The 19542-nt window shown below is 37.5% G+C and overlaps 3 protein-coding genes across 4 annotated transcripts; 1 reads left to right on the forward strand and 2 right to left on the reverse strand.

Moving 5' to 3' along the window:
- Nucleotides 1-4360, reverse strand: them4 (thioesterase superfamily member 4). Of its 2 annotated transcripts, XM_053327027.1 has the most exons (6): nt 4060-4360; nt 3036-3225; nt 1751-1913; nt 1317-1427; nt 581-705; nt 1-467 (listed from the first exon to the last, which is right to left on the reverse strand). In XM_053327027.1, the coding sequence occupies exons 1-6, from the start codon at nt 4159-4161 to the stop codon at nt 424-426; spliced, it is 735 nt and encodes a 244-aa protein (XP_053183002.1). In that variant the 5' UTR covers nt 4162-4360; the 3' UTR covers nt 1-423. The 2 variants fall into 2 exon arrangements, with proteins under 2 accessions (XP_053183002.1, XP_053183001.1); XM_053327026.1 differs by having other exon boundaries at nt 376-705.
- A 1357-nt stretch (nt 4361-5717) lies between these two features.
- Nucleotides 5718-7921, reverse strand: si:dkey-87o1.2 (uncharacterized protein LOC796684 homolog). Its single transcript, XM_053327205.1, has 4 exons — nt 7497-7921; nt 7152-7206; nt 6545-6662; nt 5718-6361 (listed from the first exon to the last, which is right to left on the reverse strand). Exons 1-4 carry the CDS (start codon nt 7791-7793, stop codon nt 6328-6330), a joined length of 504 nt encoding a protein of 167 aa, XP_053183180.1. The 5' UTR covers nt 7794-7921; the 3' UTR covers nt 5718-6327.
- Nucleotides 7922-8925: 1004 nt separating this feature from the next.
- zgc:174935 (uncharacterized protein LOC796019 homolog) lies at nt 8926-11157 on the forward strand. The gene is made up of 4 exons (XM_053326985.1): nt 8926-9370; nt 10369-10423; nt 10662-10776; nt 10887-11157. The coding sequence occupies exons 1-4, from the start codon at nt 9077-9079 to the stop codon at nt 11155-11157; spliced, it is 735 nt and encodes a 244-aa protein (XP_053182960.1). The 5' UTR covers nt 8926-9076.
- The last annotated feature ends 8385 nt before the right edge of the window (nt 11158-19542 follow it).

The following is a 19542-nucleotide window of genomic DNA, read 5'->3' on the forward strand; positions in this document are numbered from 1 at the left end:
GTAAGGCTTTATTGTAGGAAACCAAATATTCATGTACAGTACATTCTGAGCAATGATCTCATTACATAAAACCATAAATACTGGCAAAGTCACAATAAATAGTCCATAGTTTAATAATAACGGTTATGATATGTACTGCCGATGCATTATTAAGCAGAGGTAGTTTATTAAAACGTATTTTGTGAGTCAGTACACTTTGTTAGTAGTAACATTTAACATTGCACCACAAGATGCATAAATATTAAGGTTTAATAACATTAAGGTTGAATAAAAATCTGTACCCACACTCCCAAAAAATACTCCAAACTGATGATACACTCACGCATTCTCTCTCTCACACACACACACACACACAAACACTGGTTGTGGCCTGTCTTTGCTGACACCCAGTGTTTGGTTAGGTGGCAGGCTGAAGTGCTTGTGTCACGCTCCCAGTAGGTGGCTGACACTGACTGACAGGAACAGTGCTACAGGAGAGGCATGAAAGAAAACAGAAGCCCAAAGAGCGGAGACATAACTAACGACATCCTTTGACACCGATATGTCCAATATACATGTTGTGTGTATGAATGTATGTTACCTGTTGCGTCTGTGTGCAGTTTGGAGCTATCGGTGCTGGTCACTTTACATGAGATAAATGTCTTTCTGCCTTCCTTCTTATCCAGGCAGGATTCAAGCAGCACTGTACTTCCCAGTGGGATGGGGCTTGGGACAAGACAACTGTTTGTTAGGACAATCTGACCATGAATCATGGTCGTCATACATGGAGAGGTTAGCTTGTGCTAATGTACTGCTTCCTGTCATTATCATCATCATTATATTAATATCTGGGTTAAGGAGAGAACAGTCATTGAATGTTCAACATGAAGAAAATGTCTAATGACTCTTGGCAGAATACAATGAGCAAAACTGAGTATTTAGATTGACATTGTGAGGGTAATACTGTTATTACAACTACTTTTACAGTCTTACGCAGGGACTCTGCACCACCTAAACAATGCACATCATATTCCCATAAACTATTTGTGGAAAATGTGTGCCCCATGAATAAATGAGGCAACACAGACACACAGGTCCTGAAGGCTCATCCAAGGCACCTGATGCTGAGATGATAGCAGTAACATTAGGGTATTATATTGAATAGAGAGTGCGATGGTGAGCTACAAAATTATTGTCATTATACTAACCAATTAGTGATGTATATTTACAAACAAAGCTACAAACATGACTTCTGCTGAATTACATGTGACATATAAACAGAATCTATTTATACAACAACTGTCAACTGTTGCACATAAATATAAATATATTCTTACCTGCGGTAATTGATGTTGAGGTTGGCAGTCATTACAGGTCCAGAGAGGTAAGTAGCATGAGTCCCTGTCACTGAGTCAATCATAGTGGCTATTGCCCCCCCGTGGACATGTCTGGAAACACACACGCTGTCCATCATATATCAAATCTAAGTGCCTTTAAAGGTGCTGTTTGTTGAAGTTTGAAGATCTAAAATTAGCACATTTTATGAACTACTTTATTCTGTGTTTTGGGTGGTACTGACCTTGTGGAATATATATTGTATCTCTATATATATATATATGCACTTCCTAACCCATTCAATAATAATGTATTCAATGTAAGATTATTGTGTCGTTACTATTATGAAGTATAGTTAAGTGGAAGCAGATTGTAAAAACACAACAAGCACAGACATCTATACACAAACTTGTACAACATCCAAATGTTATCTCACCCTGGTGGTCCTTCCAGCAGGTGTCCAGCCTGGAAAATGCACACAGATCTCTGCTCCTCTTTGTTAATGAACATAACATACTCAAATGCTGCCCCTGCAGTTTTGATGTTACGGGTAAAAAGACGGGCCTTTGACTGGATAAACTTACTCAGATACACTCCACCTGAGGGGAAAACACACAAGTGAAGAGTCAGCAGCTGACAGAGTAGCCCAGGAGGCAAAAAACTAATAAATGCAGGTGCATGCAGGGATTGATGGGTATCAAACATCTTTAATTTAAGGTTTCTTATTGAATAGTAAAAAAAAACAGTGTTACAGTCCAGTTCAGACAGATAATACAAATTACAATTTAACCGATCCAGATGTCAAACCATTCTATATATACATAATATGTATTTACCTTTGTAAATACATATTGTGTACACAGGATGGGACCATGAATAAGGCCAAGTCAAGATTTTATAAATGATTAATTTTTGCGTATTTATGCAAAATGCATTTTGCAGACTTTGCTGGTGCTATGTTATACAGGCAGGCAGGGCTGAGACAGTGAGATGAGTGCACCGTTTTAAATTTCATGATAGTCATGCCTTCAGCTGCAGAATCATTATGAAGCAGTTTTGCTAACAAGCACCTTGCAAATAAAAATCTTAAAGGTTTGTTCAAGTTTACAAATTATTTAAAAAGTTTGAGCCCACAGTAGATTACTATCAATCAAGTAATGGGCAATGTCCACTCAAACAAGTCATGATCAGCTGTGTCCTTCAACAACATGGAAAGATACCCTTAGAGTTACGGAGTAGTTTTTTATGAGTGGGTGCCTGGTATGTCTTACACATACATGCAGACGGTACAAACAGGTAATAAAGCTGCAAGGTGGGGAAAGAAGACGACTGCAACATGAATGTAAACAACATAGGATTTTAAATATTTAGGAAAAATCTGCTTTGCAAATGTTTCATAAGGGAAAACATGCATTTAACACTACTTGAGATCTAACAATGTGTAGATGTTTATATAGACAAAGTATTTTAGTGTGTAAAAAAAAAATGAAAACATAACTTTTGTTTGTTTACAAGAAAACACTGCAGGGCTCTTTTAAACAAGAAATTGATGTTTTGTTATGATACAACAGAAGAAAGCTTGACCCCTTGATTGTTACCAACAACTCAAGTCCCATCTGTGTTCTTACTCAGTGCTTTATGAATAACAACAAACTGGACGTCACACAGGCACACCCGAGCCATTTACTTGAACAAACTAGAAACCACACCCTGTACTTTACCTATAGCATACTTAAGGGAGCGATTGTAGCTTGGCAGTCTCCTCCATGGCCCTCTCTGTTTCTGTCCATCCTCTGTCTCCACCTCACACTGGCTGTTGTAGTGCTCGTACAACCGTGTCATTTCTGAGCTCCATGAGGAGTTAGGTAGGCTGAAGTCCCGGGGTTCAGAGTTAAAGGGCCAGGGCAGTGTCTGCCGAAAAGGGAAATGCGTAACACCTTTAGTCTGGTCTACTATCTTATGGGGATCTAAGGTTTTGGGTAAAGTTGGTGGTGGGATGTTGTGTTGATACAGACTTGTCACAGGGAGTGGTGATAAGTAACTCCACTGTAAATGATGTATTATTATATATGACATCATTAGATTATTAATAGTGAAGCATCAGTGTGTAAGCTGCATGTTACTGTTGTAGCTGCTGGAGGTGGAGCTAGTAGTTTACAGTACTTTATACAGTATACAGTCATCTAGTTTAGTCCAGTGGTTCCCAACATCACAACATTATTAATGGGAACACAAATCTGCTTTCAGTTTTTGGATTTAGTCTCTAAGCTTTAATTTCTGGTGAAATATTAAGTGATTTTAACATTTTCAATGAAACCATGAGAGAAAGGGGGGAGGGGTCACTAACTGGTGAAGCTGTTAACAACTCATAGATATCTGAAATGTGACCCTGACCATGTGTCAAAATCATACTATATGTGGTATTTTAAAAACTCGTTATTAGCCATTGTGATAAATCTTCATCTGAAATGTAACTAAAACTGTCAAATAAATGAAGTGGAGTAGAAAGTACAATATTTTCCTCTAAAATGTGGTGGAGTGGGAATGTAACGTCGAATCAAATGGAAATACTCCTTTACTCTCTTTTTTAAAAGTACCACACTATTGTAGTACAGTACAGTCCTCAAGTAAATGTACTTCACATTATTTGGTGGACAGTAGAGTCACATCAGTACAAGTGAGAATGACCTAGAAGAAGAGGATGAAGCCACAGAGGCACACAGGTAAAAACCTTATTGTACCTACCGACATGGTCCGTACAGCCGGATGGCCGAGCTGAGTCTGAACAGCTGGGAGTGAACCGAGGCTCTGACAGACCCTGGATATCCTTACTAGACTCCTTAACATTTTGTACACCGTTTATATAACGAGGATGATGTAAAAGCTTGAACACTGGCTGTGTTTTGGGGTCGCGTTGATAAGCCAAACTTGACGTTAACTGTAGCACAAACTAGTACCGCGGTAATGGACACTGAGCTGCTTCATTAGTTACCGTAGGCATGTTTTTAATACACGCTTGTCTTCAGCTTTGTCGGAACATTTAAAATACGCCCTTCTGCTATACAATGTGGTTATGTTGTTGCCGGTGACTTTCATGCAACTTCCGGCAAGACGGTAGTGTATGTCACGTGGTTTACATCTCGCATTGTAATTGGCTGCTGAGGGGAGTAGTTTCCGGTAATACCTGTGATCTCATAACTAACTTTGGTTTTTGTTAAATTGAAACGCACAGTCTAATAGAGAACATAATTATTAATATTATTCATGTGAATAAACTTTTACTACATTTGAAGGTTAACATTTAAAAATAATATTGTAAGAATGATGACGAGTTCCTATCTTTATATTTTGGGATTTAATAAACCAACACATATCCATAATAACCTATGATAACTGAATTTCTTTTTTTTTTTAATGTTCATTATCAGTGACATTAATGATGACAAAAATGTTTGCAGTTTCACAAATGAATCACAAAATACATTCATATTAGGCTACACTTTTTACAGGCTAACGATTTTTGTAATTATTATTTTTAACTATTTCATAGTTACTTGTTTTTAAACTAACTTGTGAATTCTGCATAATATAGGCAGAGGCCTTGTATAAGTCCTTCTGGGTTTCTTGCCACTACCTTGCACCTTTCTTTTGTTATTTCTTTATCTTTTGCTTCTTGTCTTATTATTGTGCAAAATAAATAAAAAATGAACATGAAAAAATGAACTATAAATATTTTCTTTTTTTTGTTTACGTAATTTTATGTCAACTGTCTTGTAGCAGGTTTAAGTTTTGCCACAATTTATGACCATTTGTTTTCTCCAAGTATAACCCTGTCCATATTAGAACTGACTGCTCAGTGCACTTGTAGTAACATCAACATTTTGGCAGTTAAAAAAGTAACAATTTCACTCAATTGCCATTGAGTGAAATTGAAATCCTTTGAACAGGTGTTGGATAAATTGAAGGTTTGGACTCAAACTAGACCGATTGGTTGCACCAAATCTCAGAACTTTGTAAACTGAGATGAAGAACAGGAAGAGAGGAATAACGTGGGCAGACAAGGCACCATTTGCATGTGATGATGACTTAATCCTTGGTTCTGCACTAGGGGGAGGTATAGGAACATGTCACTCAACTGATGAAAAAGCATCGTTGTTTTTGTCTCTCTACCTTATGAAAAACAAGATGAATAGATTATAGTCATATATTTTTGCATATTATATTTGTTTTTCAGTTCAGTTTAACGTAAGTAAAACATCACAGTATAAACAGCCCATCAAGCTCCTCTAAATAACAAAATAACAATAGGAAATTAACCACACACCTTTAATAATTGTGATAGTGTTCAGAAATATGTTTATACCTTTATCTGTACATCAATTAACATTTATTCTCAGAGAGGGATTTTTTCCTGTCATTCCAACACGTGACGTAACAGATGGTATTTTAATGAAGCATTAACTTTGTTGTCTTAATGAAGTTGGTTTATTTGGTTAAATGATTCCACAAATGAGAAATTAAACTGATGATCATGTCCTTTTCTGGTTTCTACCAGTCATTCAAGTTTCATCAGTGGGGGCAGCACACCCAAAACAAAAACCTCAGGCAGGCTGGTTAATGTGCAACACAAAGTAGCTTTACCAGTTAAATCAGGAGAGCTATTGCTGAGGTAAATACTCTACATGACAGCCAAGTTCATCTACTTATGAAATCCAACATCAAAACAATAAACAAGTGTGTATCAAAGTATTTTACAGATATAAAAAGCCAGTCCAAAATTAACCAAGTGACATAATCACACCAAAATTTTGTAAAACTGTACAACATATTTATCCCATTCCCTATGCCTGTGCTGTTTGTGTTGAATGCTTCTGCAGACATAGTTCTTCCTTTCTGGTAAACTAATTCAGTAGAGCTGTTACCACATCAGTCATATTACAAACTTTATGGTTGAATGCATGGCAGGCTTTATTTTTAAGTTTCCAGTCAGTGTTGACTGCTTCTGAGTCAACTTCATTTTTGGGCGTCAGGTAGTCCACACAGCTTTCTACAAAAATTAAAAAGAGCAAAAAAACAGTGTTAATGTAGTGTGCAGACTTCTTTATGTTTTTAATATTGCAGCTATGGCTGTTATGTGGTCAAAGCCAGGTGCTCTCTGATGCCCTGCACCGTTTCAGCTGAGCACACGTCATTCTGAGTAGAAGGTGCTTGGGTCGTTTTCAAGTCTTACCGTGCTTCTTTCTTTGTTGTATCAGCAAATGCACAAATGGCTTTGTCTCTATCCAAAATCTGTTGTTTCAAGCTCTTTATGTCCTCTTCTGCCCTGCTTTTTAGGGCTTTGTGATCAGCTGAAATGGGAAAATGAGAGTTTCCATATTTAATATGCTATAAATGGGTGATTTTATATGGAAAACAAATACAAGCTGTGCCAAACCAGCTGCTACTTTTTCTAAACTCAGATTTATATTACAAATGATTCACTGAAAACCAAATCTGCCTGGAGCTCTGTAGCATAGATTTGTCACACCTGGTTACACTGGTTTCTCATCAGGAACGTTTACTTTTCATAAAAGACAGTTATCACAAGTATGTTGGTGTTTGGATTCTTCAGAGACCTGCAGAGGCATGTGTAGCACTTATTGACTTTAGCAGCTTCAATACATCCTTTTATCGTTTTTAAAAGGTCAATAAGAAAGCCTAATTAATGTGAGTTGTTATGGTTGGTCTCGTTCTCTTATCCGGATCATTTTCGTTTTTTCCATTATTAGTATGCACAACCCCAGTTCAAGCCATTTATCCTGAGCCAAACCAGACCTGTGGTGAAACTAAATGCTTACCTTTGAATTCAGTGATGGCCGTTTGCTTAGCTGTCTTCTTCTTCTCAAAATCTGCCTAATAAAGACAAAGGTGAAAGCATTTGTCAGCAGTAGAAGTTGAATAGGAAGTTCTAGCAATCAAATAATCAAATATTTGATTATTTGATTGCTGAGCTGTAAATTGAGCCTGACACACCCAGTAAATACAGTCAATATTATATAGGACATACATCCTGAAAGGTAATAGGCCTACATTTTGGTATAGGTTTGATTAAGTTGAAGGCTAATTGACACCAATTGTGAGTAAAACTGCAGTTGCGTGTGTGTGTGTGTGTGTGTGTGTGTGTGTGTGTGTGTGCCCCTTGCCTTGTCTTTGTTGCAGGTCAGCAGACTTTTATCAAGGTCCTTTGTTGACTTCTCCGTGTCCACTTTCTTCTTCCTCAGCCCCTCCACTTTGGCGCTGGTGGACGCCACCGCTTCCTTCAGCTGCTTGATTTTGGTTTTCAGCGCGATGATGGCCTCCTCTTTCATTTTGACCTCTGCCGTGTTCTCCTCTGTGCGGGTTTTAATACTACGCAGGTGAAACTCCTGGCGCGCAGCTTGGAAAATCATTACACTCATCACAGCCACGCTCAGGCCAAATAAAGCAATCAAGAGCTTCATTTTGGTTAAGACTAAGGGACGATATAATATATAAAATTGCTGGTGATCACTTGGCGATCATTCCGGATGTCTTTCCAATCGAGCACGCCGCTTCCCTGACTGTGACTGCGGACAATGAAACCTGCCTTACCTGCTCAACTACCTGGGCGTGACAATCCACCTGTTTCCTCCTAGTCTGTGTGACTCCTCTGTGTCTCTGTGGTTGACACGTACAGCAACATTGCATTGATTTGCATGGTGATTATGTTGCTTCTTTTGAATATCCAGCCGAGTATGTACGGTTTGATTTCAGTAATTCTGATAAAAAATGATGATAAACGTGCATTTAACTATCTTGAATCTCATATTGGCAATTACCTAGCATACACAAATCTAAATAAACTAACTCCAAACCTTTGTTCTTGTTACTCATTGGTGAAATTGGCACGATTTCTTCTCTTCAAATAATAAGAAGGCTATTGACACATGTGATATGCATTCTTTGTATGTTTTAATGTAGATACATCCCCATAGGCTACTTGTACTTTTTAGTATTCACTTGATCCTTTTAAGTCACATTTCAGAGGGCAATATTGTACATTTTACTCAAAATGTACGTAATAAGATGTTATAAATTAAAAAGATGCATTTTAATAGATTAAACTATCCAAAAGTATAAGGTACTTCACCAACAGTATTACCATATTGTTGCATTAATCGCAAATAATACAAATTATATAGCTAGTGTAGGCCTAATGATAATAGTGCGCCACTCTGGATAACAAGAGTTGTGTTGTTGTCTTTAAATAAAGCTGAGGTGGAAAATCAGGCTTCAAATTTAAGCATATCTTCTTATAAGTCAATTGTGAAACATGTTGAGGTCAGCACAACCCATGGTTCTACTTATCAGCCGTCACATTTAACTGATCTACCTGTACCTGATCAAGGTGAACAGGTGTCAGCAGGACTAACCTGTCCACCTTTAACAGTCAGGAAGAGGGCGTGTTTCTAATGGCAGACTCTGGGAATGCTGCGCAGCGAGAGCTTACACGCACTGGATGTTCAAACCTGAAGCGCAGGTGAGCAAGCCTCCTCGGTTGATTGATTTTTACCTCTCCAAACGCAAACAGGTGTATCCAGGGCGACCCGGCGAGTAGCTGCGAGATAAGGGTGTGAATTTACTAGCTGTGAAACCCACATGGAAGTTAAATAAGCTTTGCTGTGACACCTGTAGGAAGAGTTATATCCATCACATCGAGAGAAAAAACACCTCACGCGAAGAAAACGCCAGACTCCTGTGAAGCATGAAGACGCACCTGTTGCTACCTGTGACTATAATGGTGTCTGTCGCTTTGGTGGGAGTCATGAAAATACGGGGAAAGGAGCGGGACAAAGTGGAGAGACGGAGCAGGTTTGAGGATATCAAGCTGCGGGTGACCCACGATGTGTTGGATGAGTATGAGAGCGACGTGAAAGAAACACAGACGCTGCTCGCGAAAGCCGAGACGGACTTGAAAGCGCTGGAAGAAGAAGTGAACAGCCTCTGGGATAAAGACAATAAGAAGAGGGCAGAAGTGGATTCCTGTCAGGCAGTCCAGGTATGGAGAAAATGAAGGCGTTTTGTAGAGTGTATATGAGACTTGATCCCCATGAAAGAATTATGTTGGATTTAGGCCTACTTTAAACATGTGAGAATGTTGGGCATCCATATGAAGGCAAAAGCCAATATTAAATTACTTCTATAACCTCTAAAATTGAGTTCTTCTGCAATGGAAGACATGATTTGACCTTTCTGTGATGTAAGCACAAGCAAGAAAACGCATAACCTGTTTTGCCTGTTGATGAAATGAATCCATACTACCAATATTGGTTGAAAAAATAGGCTGGTCTTGCAGCTACTACATTTCCCAACAGTCAGAGCAGTGATTGACAGTAGGCCTCTGTAGACACCACTAAACTGCAGTAAGCGTTACATTTCACCACAGTAGTGTATGGCCTCTAAACCATTTACTGTTTAAATTATGGAAACTAACATACTGTCCTTAGCCTTTGCCTGTTTGGTGTCATAGATCAGTTTCTTCATTTTACCTCACCAACAATTCCCTGATTTTCATACAAGATATCAGGGTGGGTTTTGCTGAACAAAAAGATTTGATTGATCATATTTAGTTCAAACTAATAAATTACTAAGAAGTATGATTTGTCCCCAGATGTCTCTGCTTCTTAACCTGATTCACGCTGCTGCACTAACATGCATTTTTTTTCTCATACTTTTCCACATTTAACAGCTTTAAGGGGCAGTATTTGTTCTAGCTCTGTGTAGTTTGTAAAGGTATTTGTATTAACATATCTATCATTTTACCCATTTATGAACCACAAGTACAAAGTAGACCTTGTGTATTCTTGATGTATGTGTACCAAAGCAATCAATTGTGACCAGTCCAATATTATTTTATGAGTGTAGTGTTCAAATGTTTACTGGGGACGAGGAAGTTTCTGCATCAAAGCGGATGATATGGAAGATACAGGATGTTTGTCTGTGTAAGGAAGGTTTCTCCAACATACTCAGGTCTGACATCCTCTTTTCCGCTCTCAGAAAACTGTAAGAGATGTGCTGGCATCAGCAGAGACAGAATTCAGTAATCTCCAAGGTAAGTGCTGTCGCTTAATGGGCCTTCATGCCAGAAGTGGATTTGAATCTATAAATTGAAAGAAGAGACAAAGCAACTTTTCCCTCTCTTACCAAATACATGCTGATTTTGCAAATGCATTCTAATTTTTTTAAACTTTTCAACTGGTTGGAGAATATGATTTTCAAGTTATAACCTTAACCTTGCTTCTAACTGTCTAAAACACAGAACATTCACCTTGCCATAATTATACTTACAGCTGAGTCCACTAATGAGAAGAACGGCTGGAGTGCAGAACTGGCAACTCTGAAACAGCAACTAGCAACACGGAGCTCAGTATGTGACTTTATAAAACCAGGAGAAAATCCTGATAAGTAAGTATGGTTTCTACTTTACTGCATGTGTTTTATCCCTGTAGGGTGCACTCCCTCATGATATCTATATGCATTCACAATATTTTCTATTGTTTACCTTTCACTTAAAGAAAGTTGTGTGGTGAGGTGATTGTTAAGGCCCCCAAACCAGTGGAGCCAAAGGCAGAGGAGCCAAAAGCAGAGGCCCCCAAACCAGAGGAGCCAAAGGCAGAGGAGCCAAAAGCAGAGCCCCCTAAACCAGAGGAGCCAAAGGCAGAGGAGCCAAAAGCAGAGCCCCCTAAACCAGAGGAGCCAAAGGCAGAGCCCCCTAAAGCAAAGAAGCCTAAAGCAGAGGCCCCTAAAGCAAAGGAGCCTAAAGCAGATGCTCCTAAGCAGAGATGAGGTATTAGAACTTATGTTTTCCACTCTGCAGCACTCCATCTGTTAGATAATCAGTTTTTGCAACTAGATGTCGTCATGTTGCTTTACTGGGCTGATGTTACATTTGGTACAGATGGGAACCTAAAGTTGGGTCTTCAGGTTTCGCTGTTGCCAAATGGGATGTTGTGAAACATTCTTCCTCATTTTGTTATTTATGTTTATTGTACAAAATCAAATTTGACACTCAACATCATTCAATGTTGTTAATCTTAATGATACATTCTGGTGCAGGACATGTGCTTTTGTTTTGTTTCTGGTTTATCTGTGCGTGTAAAATGCTTTGTATTAAACTGATCATGGTACTGTATGTGAATGTTATGCGCTTGTTTGATTCAAGAGTTAGAAACTGAAAGGCAATATAAGAAATTTAAGTAATCATTTACTAAATACATTGGAAGGTGAGTGAGTAAAGTGGGTGGAGCTACAGGGGTCAGCTGTACATTCAGATTCATGTTTTATGGCCGCCGCTCGTCATGGATTTGTGGCAAAAGGATAGTAAACACATGCAGTAGCTGTGAACCAACCTTGTTTTAAAAAGAGAAGTTGTATGAATACAGTATCTTGTCAGTAATGTACCACTTTGAGTTTAACTTAAAATAAAATTGTATTATACCTACTCAACATATTCATGCATCTCCCTTACTTTTGATCAACTTTGTTGTTTGGTGCCCTAAAAAAGAACAAATTGATCACTTTTTACAATATTTTTTGCATTATAAAAGAAAAGTTGTCTACAATAGTGCCTCTCTCTGTTCATACCAACCGTAGTGGAAGCAGCGGTGATTCTAGGATCAGATTATATATTAATGACAGAACTATCCAAAGTACATTAAAACTGTATCATAATTGTTTATTCCATTTCTAACAGACAGGATCACAAAAATAATTACATTTGTATAAGATCATTTTTAGGGGGAAAAATACAATAATGGTTTATTTATAAGTACACTCTATTACATTATTATTATTATAATGCCAAACCAAGAGGTACAAATAAGAGTTTTTACAGAGGGTCTGTAATGAAATGATATTTCAGAGCTGTTGGAGCAACAACAAAACTCTCCAGCTTTGCTTTATTAAAGAGCTATTTGTGCATTAATGTGTGAATTTACTACTCTATATACTGTTGTGTATTATTATATGTTTAAGCCGAACGAATATTGTTTGTGCAATCTTAATTTACAAAGCAACTAAAGCAGTTAATAAATATAGTGAGGTTTAAGTACAATATTTACCTCTAGTGGAATATAAGTATTAAGTATACAAATCTATGAAAACTAGTGCTACTATTTAATCTTTGTTTTAATGAAGATTTTAAAAGATTTTGGAAGAAGAGTTTTTAAAATTCTTAGAAATTAAAGAAGTGTGTCTACAGTAATAATTGAAAGTAACATTATCAGAATGTAAGTAGGTTCAACACATAACACAATGTACACAATAGTCAGGGTGTGGGGTTTAACACACACACACCAGGTTGTGAAATACTTTACCATCCTGGTTGTGCAGGTAATGATTAATGCATATTAACTGTATCTGTGACACAGTGAAAAGAGAAAAGCTGAACACGTCACACAGTGTGGTCAGGTGTCTTTATCACTTCCAGGCAGGCTGTCATTCTTCCTCGTCACAGCTTATCTATTCTATTCGTTTTCATGATGTCATTTATTTGACTGCATGTAAATACAAGTTGCAAATAGCATAAACAAATAGCTTTGAACCAGGAAGAGACGCACAAAAAAAGAAAGTAATTAGGCAAAAGAGAAAGATTTTTACTCTTCAGCATAGTACACATGCTATTCTGCCCCCCCTCCCCCCGCCGTTAGATAACGCCTTTACCTCTAACACTGAAAACACAGAGATAGGTATTGAATAATCGTTGTTAACCTTGTCTGCCTTTCTGTCTTAGTGACCCTGCCTTAGGCAGAGAGAGAGAGAGAGAGAGAGAGAGAGAGAGAGAGAGAGAGAGAGAGAGAGAGAGAGAGAGAGAGAGAGAGAGAGAGAGAGAGAGAGAGAGAGAGAGAGAGAGAGAGAGAGAGAGAGGCCTTTGTCTGTCACTCCTTGTAAACTTCATCATGTATTCTGGTGAAGCTGGGGTTGTACAATGTGTGTTCTGGCTGATCCCAAAGCTTTGTTTTTTGTTGTTGGGGAATGAGTTTTTAATAAAATTTGTATCCTATTTGTTGTTGTTGTTTTTTTTCTGTGCGGAGTTTTATTTTGACCACAGAGGAAAACTTGATATGCATGTTTATTTTGAAGGATTGTGCTAGAAAAACAGCTTCATAAAGTGTTCCTAGCAGCTATTTTAGCATGTATTTAAATCTGTTTGGAATATTAAACAATACAGCATTCACAATAATACTGATTTTAGGATTACTTATAGAAACATAATTTTCTTAATTGTATTGCATAACAAGTTTCTATTATTTTCTCCATTCCCTTTCAAATTTAGTTACTAAATTAGTTTTATTTAAGCATCTATTTAAGACATCTTTATGGGCTAGATTGGATTATGCCCTAAAGATGGGACTGAACAATCTTAATAATAATCAGGTTAGATATTTTCATATCTATACAGTATATTATTGGTCTGTTTGTATTCATTACTGTGTTATATCATGTGATAACTTCCAGATAACTGTTTATACAACTTGAACTCACATGAATCACGTGATAATAGTCTATTTTTATCAAGTGAAAAAAATGTTTCTTCTCTGTGATCAGTGTTTTCATCTTTAAAAGCAGCTGTGTGCTCTGGTTTTACCCGTTTGAAGCCAAAGGAGTTTGCTGAATACAGATTGTTTTCAATGATCTGGATGAATATACAGACCGGCTCCAATGGCATTATCTGTTCAACCAAACTGAAACTAACTTTGAACTTGATTTGTCCAAAGATATTTATGTTTGAACCTTGAATATGTGAGCAGAAAAGCAAATTAACATTAAAGCTCTGATTGTGCCAAAGTAAATTTCTTTCTCTGTGTTTTTTGGAGGAGGTGAGTAGAACCATTAAAACACGAGTGAAGTGTAACAATGAATATAAATAGTTTTGTTTCTTTTTATACATATATATATATATATATATATATATATATATATATATATATATATATATATATATATATATATATACATACGTGTACATATATAGTTCTTTTTACTAATAATTTTGCTTTACCCTGTCATCTCTAACTTTGCCCGACACTGCCCTCCATCTGTTGAACTCTCCAGATTAAAAAACTCCCCCCAGGCTCACAATTAGGCAATCAGAGGGCTATCATTCCGCCCCAATAGGCTCACAAGGTCAGCACCATAGCAGGAGACGATACAGAGACAGCAGAGGGAGGACAGTCATGAGACATCCAGTTTATATTAATGTGTGCACATAGGTTTAAAACAATGACGTACCTTTTTGTTAAAAATAGTATAAGGCAGTCTGTCACTGATGACGTTGTTTGATGTTTGTACATTAAGAAATCACATGAAACATGACAGGCTGTCTCTAATAATCATGTTCCAGATACAGAATAAATTCTCATCGTCACTACTTTTCATCAGCTACACCAAAAAAAGTCCTGAGTCACCTGCAGGTGAAAGTGGTGAATCCTTCATCACGTCTGACCTGTGATGTGAAGCCAACACGTGTTACAGTCCCACGCTACCCCCTGAACACCCAGATGCAGAGTGATAATACCATCACCAGTCACCCTGACAACCAGAGGTCACCCTGACAGCTGGAGGTCACCTTGACTGTACAGTTTATCTTGATGCTGCCCTGATGATCAGTTCAATCAACCACTTCTGACATATCCATAATAATTGATATATAGTGAATTTATCCCATCAATACTCTTCAGACAACCAATTTTTCATCTTTACAAACATAAAAAACACATAAAAACAGGAAGAAGTATCGCTGTTTCTTTTCATTTAGGTAAAAAGTATACTTAAACATAAAAAATACTCCACAACAAAGAAAAATGCTGTTTATGTAGAACCACAGCAGTAGTAACAGAAAAAAATCTACTCACAGTATGAAAAGTAAAAATACTCATTAGACAGAAGATGAGCTCCTGTCAATGTTACATTATTATATTACATCATAATATTGGATAATTAGTATCATTGCTGCATTTGCATTTAAGCAGCATTTTAAGTTGTATCTAAATATCTCCTAATGACAAGATATGTTTTTACCACTGTATGTACTTTTTGTTTGCCTTTGAAATGTATTATTATATATTGAATTGCACTGGAGCACCGTACATATTACTTGAGTCTACTAACTTGTCAAACTAATCCTTTTATTTTCTATTTTTTCCTGTTAATCTGACAGCCCAAATACAGCAGATGTGACATTTAGAAGTGTATCTGTCTATCTATTAGTACAGTTACTTTTCACAACTGCCACAAACAAATAGATAAGTACCTTGATGTTAATGACTTAGAGTGTAGATTAATTTCAACAACAGTACCTAACATCCAAAGTTAATATTTCTATCACCCCCTTATACCAATCTTACACTTTGGGAATCCAACATTAAAAAACAGCTGCATTACTCACAAATCTGAATAGTTATTGGGATTGTGAAAGATAATGACACAGACTGGTAGTCATAGTTACAAGTTTCATTTATATGTTTTTATGTTATGTATAAATTCTTTTGTAAAGGTAATCATTTGAGATATTTTCCATTTGATATATTTTAATTTTTAAAGGAAATATTAGTATCAGTGTAACCTAGTGAAGTGACCGTCATATGTTCATGTTTGTCCTCCCTACAGGCTATAACTGAAAGTTATTTGACTCTGCATCTGCGGTCATATATGTTTTTATATGTGTGTGTGAGAGAGAGAATGTGTGGGAGCTCACAGTAGGATGAACATCACATCTATTGATCAGGCTAATGTGGGGAGGAAAGGCTGCAGGCCACGGCAGTTAATCAATACAACTCTAATTACATGGGGCACTGAGTGTGTGTGAATGTGTTTGTTACTGAAAGGGTGAGTGTAGGTGGTCCCCCCCAAACTCACAGGGTAGCATACTGTATATAAATGCTGGCCCACTGAGGAATCACTCATACACACAGAGATCACAGCTCTCACACACATTAATAGCCACTGATAGCAATTAAACACTTTTTTCTTTTCTTAAACAACTTTTTAACTGCACTGACACTCGAAGCAACTTATTTTACTGGCAGGACAGTGGGATGCTGTGTATGGATACAGGGAATTTGGTAAGTATCTTCACATTTGTATTTGCATGTGATGTTGGAGTGACTTTTTTGCCAAGACTGTGGAGTGTTTCTTGCCTCTTCCTCTCTTTGCTTTTGCCACCCACTGCTTCTCATCTGCTCTCCTGCAATAGCAAATAATACTCCTGCACTAGTATCACTGACATGCTGTGTTGGAGACTCCCTCCCTCAAGGCCCTGTCATTGTATCCCTTTTGTGTTGGACTGGTTGTTCAGGTCTTTCACCATTATACATACTCTATGCATTCCAGGCTATTGTCAGTGGCCTATTTTCAGCCACGAAAAAAAAGCGGTATAATGTTCACAACATTTATCTCTGTTACTTCCTTATTTATTCTCATGATTTTGTCTCTCTTATCTGTCACAGGCTGGACCGATGAGCTGAGACTCTGATTGGCCAGAGGCTGTATGATATGTTTGATATTCGGTTGTTCTTGTGCTTGACCATGTCAACTAAATATCAGACATATTCCTACAGAGTCTGGCATTGACTTCTGATCCTTTTCTTCTATCACTGGGAAAAAAGACCCATGAAGTAAGACGTTATGGTAAAATGGTTTTGGACTGTAAACTTTGTTATGTGTCACTAGATATTGTAAAATGTCATCATAGCTTCACTTGTTTTAATTGCAATAGCTTCTGTGGTTACAATATAGACAAGTAGTACATTAGTAGTGTGGTTGTACTTTATTATCAGAGATTAAATGCAGAAATAAGTAAGACATTAACAAATAACTATTACATTTCTCTCTCTGTTCTGCATTAAAACAAATAAAAATGAGCCTGAATGTCAAGTTTCAGTGTTTACATGTTCTCTTATTCTCTCTTTGTCAAACACAGACACCCACACATACAACTGACAACTGACTTTATTGTACAATGGAACCTAGGCATGCGATTACATCCTGCTCTGTGAGCAAACAGGAGTGAACAAAGCCAAACTTGATAGCGACCTTTACTGTCTTTTTCAGAGAGCAAAGATAAGCCGGTCATCCCTCTCTGTTTCTCCTCTTTACAAAAAAAGGATTTTATTGATAATTGTCATTTTGATTTTCCAGCTGTTCTTTGCCTCAGCTTTTATTATTATAATGTCATTATGTGTCATCTGTGATTATATCCATGGACGCCACAAATAAAGTCTGATGCCCTATTAACATCATCTGTAGTGAATCATTACTGCAATCCACATCCATGATTCACTTCAAATTGCATGAGACATGGCGAGCTACATATGCTTCAGATTATTCTTATACTTGAATTAACTGATTTTACATAGCGAGAACATGCTTTTAGACTTTTGGCTAATGAAACTTCCTCCCTCCTGGTTAATGTTCAAAGGGCATTTTATTACATAACAGTCCATTTTCAAAGGAAGCGTAATAAGTTGCATCCTAATGTGCACAGGACTGTAAGGGCACTGATGTGAGAAATAATATGCTTCTAATCAAATGAGATCCTTTTAAAGAGTACACAATATGAAAATGCAGATAACAAACTGCTGTCACAAATTGACATTCACTTGTATTTCAGAACTACGTACACAATATGAGATTGTAACGTTTCATGTTTTAAAAACATACATACCACTATCAGAATTATTGTAACAAAGAAACTGGATGAACAGGTTTGGGTGCAAAGGAGCTATGGGAGTCCATCTGAGCAGCATAAAAGGAAATAGTCAGGGGGACGTGAATGTTGGAGCACTAGAGGGCGTCTCTCTCTCTGTGTGTGTGTGTGTGTGTGTGTGTGTGTGCGTGTGTGTGTGTGTGTGTTTCTATTTGGCTGGTCTGATCTGTAGGATGACCAGTTTCAGATTTGATTTTATAGGCTTTTGATCCTGTTGGGGATGGTTGCCCAATTTTAGATGGAGGTCACACTCTCAGTTTGCAGAAATATTCTGGGTGAGATAAGTTAATAGGTAGATAAAGGCAGGTTTGCCTTCAGGCAATGAGTCAATGAAATCTCTGCAAAAGTGACAAACAAATCTGTGTGTGTGTGTGTGTGTGTGTGTGTGTGTGTGTGTGTGTGAGTGTATGAGTGCATGTTATCATAGCACTCAGGGTGGTTTATCCAAACAAATCCAAGCACAAAGAAAGAAAACACTGATCTACAATGATGCAAAAACACACCACATCAGAGAGAATTTAAAAACTAAACTCAAAATTAAAAGTTCACTGAATCATGTAAGAGTATTAGCGACCATTAGATCATTTAATTTGCATGATGATGATGATCATTAAGAATCTGATATGAAATTAAATGAAGCAAGTGATGTGCATCAATGTATTGCCAGTCATTTGTAAGAGAAATACAAAACACATCCTTGGCATCTCTCTTTGAAAACAATAGATACATTTTAACAAGAAAAGCTAAAACCTTGGCCTTTTTCAAATGTGCTTTTAAGCTATTTTTAAAATTAAAATATGTATGCATGCATCTGGATGATGAGCATGGGTCAAAGGTTCATGTGTACACACGCATGCTGCTCCTGTGTAGGACAAAAGACCACTGGCTGGTGTCACCAGTGTGATCTACAGATAGGGTCAAATGGCACCCAATGAGACAAATGTTATCTGAAAGAGTGCACACTGTATACTCTGGGGCAATTTCTGCAAAGCAGTACAAGACGGGAATGACGAACATTGTAATAATAATGGCTATCTGTGTGTGTGCATACTGTATGTGTGTGTGCAGATATAGAATGACAATTAATGAGCAGTGAAGACAAGGAGAAGCGGGGGGGGGGCAAATACCAAGAAGAAAGTGGAAATCAGCACAGGGATAAAGACATGCTGGTGGGGTATAAATATCTGAGCCCACAGCAGTGAGATAGTGCACCAGTTCAAGAGGGGCACCGTAGTGGAGACACGGAGAGCCGAAAGGGAAGAAAAAGGAAACAGAGAAACGACAAGGAGCGTGAATGAAAGCAAGAAGAGCAGAAAGAGAGGGACTGAAAGACAGTGAGGGAGAGTTTTTATATGACATAGTGAAAACTTCTAAATAGGTAAGACAAACAATTAGACATTTCTCTCATCTGATTATGATGTTTTTTATTTAGTTTTTTAAAATCTGTGCACTGCTTCTTTTTAGAC

This window comes from Scomber japonicus, chromosome 10 (assembly GCF_027409825.1).
Source record: "Scomber japonicus isolate fScoJap1 chromosome 10, fScoJap1.pri, whole genome shotgun sequence".
NCBI classification, from domain to species: domain Eukaryota; kingdom Metazoa; phylum Chordata; class Actinopteri; order Scombriformes; family Scombridae; genus Scomber; species Scomber japonicus.